At 35.0% G+C, this 8,622-nt stretch overlaps 1 protein-coding gene across 2 annotated transcripts; it reads right to left on the bottom strand.

Moving 5' to 3' along the window:
- Nucleotides 1-999: 999 nt before the first annotated feature.
- On the bottom strand, nt 1,000-4,706 carry utp11 (UTP11 small subunit processome component). Of its 2 annotated transcripts, XM_016275655.1 has the most exons (9): nt 4,633-4,706; nt 4,474-4,545; nt 4,128-4,189; nt 3,522-3,624; nt 3,282-3,395; nt 2,514-2,607; nt 1,985-2,115; nt 1,516-1,626; nt 1,000-1,300 (listed from the first exon to the last, which is right to left on the bottom strand). In XM_016275655.1, exons 2-9 carry the CDS (start codon nt 4,531-4,533, stop codon nt 1,217-1,219), a joined length of 759 nt encoding a protein of 252 aa, XP_016131141.1. In that variant the 5' UTR covers nt 4,534-4,545; nt 4,633-4,706; the 3' UTR covers nt 1,000-1,216. The 2 variants fall into 2 exon arrangements, with proteins under 2 accessions (XP_016131141.1, XP_016131140.1); XM_016275654.1 differs by having other exon boundaries at nt 4,474-4,646.
- Nucleotides 4,707-8,622: the final 3,916 nt, after the last annotated feature.

Below are 8,622 nucleotides of genomic sequence, written 5' to 3'. Positions count from 1 at the left end.
CACAAACACGCGCACACTCTGCCTGTCACTTCTTTTGGCTGAGGATTGTGCAAATACAGAAGGTCAATATTGATAGGTCACACAGAGCTGCTTTGTAAATATCACCAGGCTTAGACATGCATGTTCATCATGTCACTGTGAACATGTAAATCCTTTAAAAAAAATTATAAATTATATTATGTAGGAATTTAAAATGTTGAGTGAATTACAGTACAGAAACAGTATGCACACAGCATTCACTACAACCAGCTTTTCCTGTGGTCAGCGTTGGCACAGACTCCTGGCCTGCTCCTCCCAAACACAGTGACATTTCCCTGTTCCCAATTCACCCCTCCTCTCTTCCCCAGGAGAGAGTAATGGATGGGGCCTGTTTATGAAGCCGCTGCCACCTTCATGATCAATCAAGCCACGCAGAGATGACACAAAAAGCTCAGTCTGTGCAGACAGCACACAACCTTTCACATGAACAATTACACAAGCAGGAATGAGAATGGTACAAAGAGTGTTTAAAAGTGGGTCATTTAAAGTTCTGAGAAAATTTACTTCTGCTTTAACTCTTAAAAACATCATGTATCCAAATGAATAAGCAATAAAGAACAAAAAAATTACCGTTGTAATATTTACTGAAAACCACTGGGACTATTACCAAGTCTTAATGTAAAGATTATAATAAATGTAAATACAAAAACTAAATAAAATAAAAAAAACATATATGCTAGGTTTGACTTTACTAATAACACTCTTATTTTTACATTTTATAATCAAAATATATATAATTTATATTTTCAAATATTTTTTGTTTGTTCATTTTATTAACACCATGTAATACAAACACTAAGTAACCCAATAATTTGAGTTGCAACTGAATTTTGAAGCCATAATTAGTTTCCTTTTAAAAAGTGATGCCTACATCTAGACAGAAAAGCTCATTTTGTAACATGGTTGCAGATTTGATGAGATGTGCTAGTGCCATCTACTGTTAAAACCAAAGAACAACAAAATAAAGACAAAAATTTATTTTAAAGCAACAAATGATTTTGCAATAAATATGTACAAACTCCTTGCCTTATAGTGTGCAAGCTTGCTAGCATGGCCTCACAGACTACATTATAGAAGTGAAAGACAAATCCATAGATTCAGTCCACTTCATAGATTAAACGGCTGATTGGTGGCCACAGGACAAAGTGAGTTTCCTCAGTGTGCCGATTCAAAGATGTCATCTTTTCCTCTTGGCCTCAAATCTATAGACGGCTGGAGCACTTCTGGTCTCCTCACAGACTTTCACTTTCTTAACCTTATCCTGTCAGAGATTAAAAGCACAACCCAGATGTCACACAAGGATGAAAACAAATGCATTCTGAAAGCACAACCAATACTTCATCGTAAGACAAGATAAGTTTCTTAAACATTAGATCAATAGTAAATCCATGCATTAGCAAACTGAAATGATTCTAATCAGTACTACAAGTGCCCATGTTGAAGGGGTTTAAGTGAAATGTAGATGAATGCACTTACTTGTAGATCTTTTCTAGTCTGGATCTTTTGACTAATGACAAACATGTTATTTTCTCTGTCAATACGCTGTGAAAGCCTCAGATATTGAAGTTCTCTCTGCTTTGCAAGTTTCTGAGAAAGGGGGAATAAACATGTTAGAAAAAGACAAACATAAGAAAGAGGACAATAAATGCAAAGAAGTTAGTTAAAAACTGATTTTTCACCATTATTTACAACAGGATCTGCATTTTCATGGGTTAAAATGTATTACATATATACACATATTATTCAACATAATAACTAAGTAATTACAATAACTACTATTTATACAATTATTACCATTTATTACAAAATTTAAAAAATTCATACTCTTATTATTATTATTATTATTAGCAATAGGTTAATGAATGAAGAAATGATTAACAAGTGCACAGTACACACTAAAATACTTAGGTTATGTACATAGCATGCTATACAGTGACTACAGTACTTTTATACTCTGAGGCTCCACTGCTCCCACAATGCTTTTCTTTTCCAGGGTCTCTATTGTAGGTCTGTTATATGCTCGTCCCACCAGTTCAGGGACTGTGTTGAGGTGGGTGGCCAGGTCAAAGTCCTCCACTAGCATGAAAATGTAACAGATTTGAAAATATAAAAACAATATAAAATAAATAATGTCTAGTTCAACAAGCGGTCTGCAGCAAAACTGCTGGTGGTCCACCAAGTATCATTTGATCTTAAACCATTATGACAATGTACATTAACAAACATACAATCATACAGTATCAACTTCACCTAAAGCTAAAGTTAAGAAGCTAGAGGCATATGCTTTGTATCAACCACATTAAAATATATATACATTATACAACATATGTTAATAATGATTATTTTACTGGCATAGCAATGTAGGCAGCATAAAGTGTATAAATACATGAATATGATACTAGTTTATTATAAGGCAGGTTTAAACACAATTTTATTTCTTACACTATGCAATAGGTGCAACTATACAATATTACCTTCTTTTTTTGAGTCCACATAAAAAACATGTTTATTTTTCTTTTCCTCATCAACATTAAGAAGGTGGAGCTCTGATTTCATCCTTTCGATTTTCTGAAAAACAGAAACATTTAAGCCATTATTCTCAACTTTAAAGGGATAAAGTCACAAATACACAGATACAGTGGGTACGGAAAGTATTCAGACCCCTTTAAATTTTTCACTCTTTGTTATATTGCAGCCATTTGCTAAAATCATTTAAATTAATTTTTTTTCCTCAATGTACACACAGCACCCCATATTAACAGAAAAACACAGAATTGTTGACATTTTTGCAGATTTATTAAAAAAGAAAAACTATCAAATATCCAAATATCACATGGTCCTAAGTATTCAGACCCTTTATTTAGTAGAAGCACCCTTTTGATCTAATACAGCCATGAGTCTTTTTGGGAAAGATGCAACAAGTTTTTCACACCTGGATTTGGGGATAAACCTTCGGCCCAGTCTGAGGTCCTGAGCACTCTGGAGAAGGTTTTCGTCCAGGATATCCCTGTACTTGGCCGCATTCATCTTTCCCTCGATTGCAACCAGTCGTCCTGTCCCTGCAGCTGAAAAACACCCCCACAGCATGATGCTGCCACCACCATGCTTCACTGATGGGACTGTATTGGACAGGTGATGAGCAGTGCCTGGTTTTCTCCACACACACCGCTTAGAATTAAGGCCAAAAAGTTATATCTTGGTCTCACCATCTTGGAGTCCTTCAGGTGTGTAACCAGCCCTACCTTCATCTCCGACACTCGCTTCATTTCCACATATCTGATGTCCTGGGTCCTCATCACTTTCTTCTGCTCCTCTGTCATCGTTTCCACTTTTGGTTTGATCATGTGAACTCCATCCTGAACAGTAGCAGAATGAGCAGAGGTTACAAAACCTCATAGCCATAAAAAACTACTTACTGTAGGTGTGCTCTCAATGCAGTTTATGATAGTTGAATGCAGCAGTAGTACTAAGAGGTGACAAACCTTTAATTGGTTGTGTATCATTTTAAAGTGAAATTCATCAGGGTTCTTATCCATGGCCTTCTTGCGCAAGGCCATGAGGGTCTTCTGTTTCCGGTGGTAGTCACTGCATTACAAATAACAGGTTGGACACAGCGGTTTGTAAACTGTACTGAAATCATAAAGTGCACTATTTCAACTATATTCAAATTACAAACAAATATGAAGTACAACGTCCTACGTAATATCCTTGTTTTTTATTGTATTTATTTTTTGCTTTTGTTTATTTTTACATCTAAAGTTATTATATCTAAGCTCGCTGTTTTCACATTGTACCAAGTACATATTTACTACTATCTTAACTAAAATACCTCACATTTACTACTTACTTTATATTCTTGTTTTGAAGAAGAAAAAAAAAACATTAACATTTTTTCCCTTTGAGATTTAATAATTTAATTAATAACGATTTATTTGAAAGAATGGCAAATTGCTGCTTGTGTAACATCACAAAACATTTCAAAGAGAAGACAATAACATCTCTAATGAGAGAGCGTCTAAATGCATTAACCAAAAAACATAATATATACAACAACAATAATAATAAAAAGATACATTGTGATTTCTTACTCTGCACGAAGTTTGTAGTCCTTCTTCTTCTCTAACAGTCCAAAACGTTTCCTGAAACCGAGCTGAGATGGGAGAAAGTCAGGTTAATAAACAAAATAAGATATGGAAAGCTAAACCTCCTCATTCACTGCTGGTGATACATAAGCTAAAGCGGCCGTCGGGTTTCAGAAAACCCCGTTTAGCCCATTCTTTTGCCACTACAACTCCTTCCGTACATGAAATTATCTGTCAGAATAAATGCAATTGAAACACTGTTGAAACATTGTTTCAGCAAATTGCTGAAAACGCTATTTAGCAAGGCAGCACGCGAGTTAGTAGGCCTAACTTATGTTTAAACTGAGCCTACCTGTGATCGCTCTTTGTGGTCTCGTTGCTTAGATTTCAAGGCTTTTCGAAAAGAAGACATGGCTGTAAATATCTGAAAACAAATCCAATTGCGATTGATTGAGGGAGAAAAAACCTAAACAGGGCTTTGTATGTACACCTCACAACCTCACAACCTCACATGTATGGTTCTTAACCCACATGGACACGATGGAGCACAGTAGCAACGTGTTATTTCTCAGCAGCAGATTCGCGCCGAAGATTTTATCTTTCCATCCTGATCAAACGTATTATATAACTACTTAGACATTTCTTTAAAAAACTATTAAATAAAAATGTATAGAATACATAGAATATGAACAATATATAAAAGATAAAGTAATAAATAGCCTACAAATGTTCATAAATTGTATATTTTGCTTACTAAAAGTATAATTCTACAGTAGCCTATTCCTTAGTATTATTTAACCGTGTAAAAGCGGCGCCTGAACAAAAACAGATATTTACGTGTGTCTTAATTTTAAAAGTAGTGTAAAACAAATGTTGAAGAAGTGTCGACAGCAGATGGCAGTGTCCTCCACTGCAATCACGCATTCATAAACTCTCATATCCTACCTTTAAAATTTGAAAGTTCCATTCTGTCAAAATTGTTTTTTGACTCCAGTAAATGTTATGTTTTCAAATGCAATCATTCACTCTTGTTTCAAAAACGGCACTCTCTGAAAGTCACAAAGCTCCTGTAACAAGCTGTATCCTTGACACTGAGCGTACACCACAACATTAGCTTTATATGGCCATCTAATCAGTGATATCCATCACAGGAGTTGTCTACTGTTTTGTATGAGGAAGATAGCCAGGCTCACGACAGGGAAGAACTCAATAACAAACCTTGGGTGCTGAGACACTTAGTTTATATATCCTGGCCAGTGTGTTGACACTTTAAATAACTTTGGTCATGATAATGACAACCTCTATCTGCCAAAGAGATTGGTTAACACTAACAAATAATACTTGGTGTTTCTCAAGCAGGGTCTTTAAAGGGTGTCCTACTCCAGTCCAGACACCTAATTTGTATCTTAACCAGAAGGATAGCTTTAAGCCATTAGAATGACAAATGTCAGAGCTAAAGTCTAATGACGACACCTGTGTGCCTCTTATAGCTCTCAAGGTCCAGTTTATCCATTAGTTGGCTCGTCTTCTGAGAATGAAAGAGGGGCAGAAATGGCCATTTGGTGTGTCAAAACATGCAGGGCATGGGACATAAGCAAGGGCAGATTTGAAATAACAACCAGCTTTTCCTCTGGCAAAAAAAACAAAAAAAAAACACTGTGCTTTACTCAGAAATACAGAACATCATGTTCCAGTGCTGCGAGTCTTTTCCCACCGTTTTTTTATATATAACACACAAAGCACTGTACAGGTACAGAGGAACTAACAAAATGAAACACTCAAGTTTCAGTATGAGGAACCTCAAATGGAATAAAAAGAAAGTCTTTTCATTTGTAATTTAACTGAAGAAGAACAAACTCATTCTATGTATTTCCTCATATGACGTTTGTCATCTTTTTCCTGTTTAATGTTTGAAAAAAATAAAATATTTCACAAAAGATTCACAAAACATGCAGATTCTTTACTGAGAAGGAAACCCTTTCATGGGGTCACTTTTTCCATATGATGTCATAGCCTTGATTGACCCAAGGTTTGTGGGCTTTCAACTTCTTTATGCTAGACATATAAAACCAAGAGACCCGATGGACTTTTGCTACAGAAAATAAACCACAGTAAAGCATGTAAATCAAAAACGGGAGATTTAAAGCATTTCCCTGGCTGAATTTTAATTGGATTATATATGTTTCTCAACAAAAAAGATCTTTAGGGAACAAGTATTCAAACCTGTGTTTAAGAGAGGGCAGAATGTCAAATGGGCAAAAAAAGGGGTTATGTTTATGATAGCTTGGAGTTTCTGAAATGCCCTCGCTTGACAGATATATTACTGTTTGGTTTTTAATATAGGCCTTTTAAAATCACACAAATGACATAATGTTACTGGCCAGTAGCTGAGCTCAAGACCTTGAAATGCCTTTCTCAATCAATGTAGGGTTTCTATACACAAAGAGTGAGATTAATCTGAATCGAGAGGAGCTTCCGTATGGATTACACTGTATCGTAGTTCATAAATCAGTTTTCATCTCATTTTTGAGTGGTCATATTCAAGTAATAGGTGTAGTTTGCTTGATTCCATTCATACAAATTGTAAATGGTGGATAGTCTGGATTGTGGTAAATCTTATTCACGTTTTACTCCTGTGTCAGCGGGAAAGGTTTTTGAGGAGTATTTTTTAAATCAGAGGAAACCATTTAATAGATTTAAAACTTATAATTTTAGGTTTTACCAAGGATGTTAACAACGCCGTCTGAACCCTATCCTTCCAGGAAAAGGCCTCTCTTGAATGTTTGGTTCTCACTCTCAGAATTTGACCACAAAACCCTGTAAAGAGTGGATATGGGACAATTAACAGTCACCCCACTATTTACATTACCCAGTGTGTGCTGGCAGAACAAAATGTCAGTAAAAAAGGGTTTTAAGGTCCTAAAGACATTAGAAACATCTAAAGATATGACAGACAAGGACACAGTTGTCTGTTTGTTTGTTTGTTTTTTCTTTTCAGGGATAAGTGGAATGATTATCGTAAGCAGTGGAGGTATTTCACAGTTTACACTTGATTAAATTTGGTGTAATTTGATAAACCTTTCTTTTAAACGGTTAAAGAGTGGTAATAAAAGCCCAATGGCATTACAGTCATGACGCTGAGGATCAGACATGGTACATCATAACATGTTAAAGAGAAAAACAAGAGGTGCTGTTCTTGCTAGGGGTGTAGTTTAATGAATTTGAATTATGTATGAACTCGTTGGTAAGGTCATGCACGACCTGTTCTGAGACAATCACTGAATCCATTTATTGTTAGCAAATCATACAAGCAAGTAAACTCAAGATACAGTTAATAATTTAGTTTCAGTTATATAATCTCTAATGATATAGCTGCACACAAACGGCATCATTTCATTTACAACAATTGCTCAGTGTTTTCTGCGGCTGTCCGCAATTAGTACAAGGACAAAGTCACTCTCTTTAATCTTGTAAGAAGCTCTTTATACTGTATCTCTGTATCTTAAGTATTACATTACAAACATAACCACATAGCGAAAACTAATATCAGTGTTACCTCTTTGTTATACAATAACACATGTAAGTGCCTGAAGTGTTTCTATAGAAAACTTTAGTGAATATCACGTAGCAATAAGTTGTTCATCCATTACTGAAGAGTGAGACAAAACGGTTTTAAATCACGAATGACACAGTTTTTTCGCCATCATTTCCACCACACTGTCATTTCCATCCCATCTCTTTTACTCACAACGAATTTTAATATTAAACACATTAATGTGTTAAATAGCATTCTGCTAACAAGCAGTATTTTAAATATTTTGGAATAAAAGGTAATTTTTTTGTTGCAAGCATTAAATATTAAATGATATTTTAAACCTTTTTCACATTCTTTTATATTTTCACGTTCATCGCATCCATACCATAGCACCTTATTGGAACTTTGAAAAAGGTTTTCATATTTAAAAAAAATAAAATCTATACATAAAAGTAATTTGAAAAGTAGCAAAAAATAATGACATATTCAAGACAATTAAAAACTTTCCATTGATAAAAGTTTCCAAAACAGTTTAAATTTGACCATATACTTAAAAACTAAATAAAATAAAATAAACCCCTGTGAATACAAAAACCTCCCAGAATCTCGTAAGGAAGCTACAGGACATGTGCTCCACTGAACGAGAGAGAAAAAAACATACTTTCTCTATTCTAATGGTTAGACTGGTTTAGATTAAAATAATCATAATTAAATAATTAAATAATTTCAGCTCTGTTGAATTAACCAAGTCTAAAATATGCTCCATCCCCCCATGAGCAGTGCGGTAACGGAGTGGAAAAAGAGTTGTTCATTGTCATCACGAATATTTCTCCTCAGATGTGGGTGTCAAGTAACAGGTATGTATTGTGCTACTTTCATTTATTACAGACAGACATCTCTTGCGCTCTAAGCTACCTGCAAACGCCAAGTCAGACAAATAACAATGCAAACTGTCTCAATTTAAAG

The sequence above is a fragment of the Sinocyclocheilus grahami genome, unplaced genomic scaffold, assembly GCF_001515645.1.
Source record: "Sinocyclocheilus grahami isolate Dianchi unplaced genomic scaffold, SAMN03320097.WGS_v1.1 scaffold96.1, whole genome shotgun sequence".
In the NCBI taxonomy this organism is placed as follows: Eukaryota; Metazoa; Chordata; class Actinopteri; order Cypriniformes; family Cyprinidae; genus Sinocyclocheilus; species Sinocyclocheilus grahami.
The sequence above is the reverse complement of the archived record's forward strand: the minus strand, read 5'-3'. Positions and strand labels throughout refer to the sequence as shown.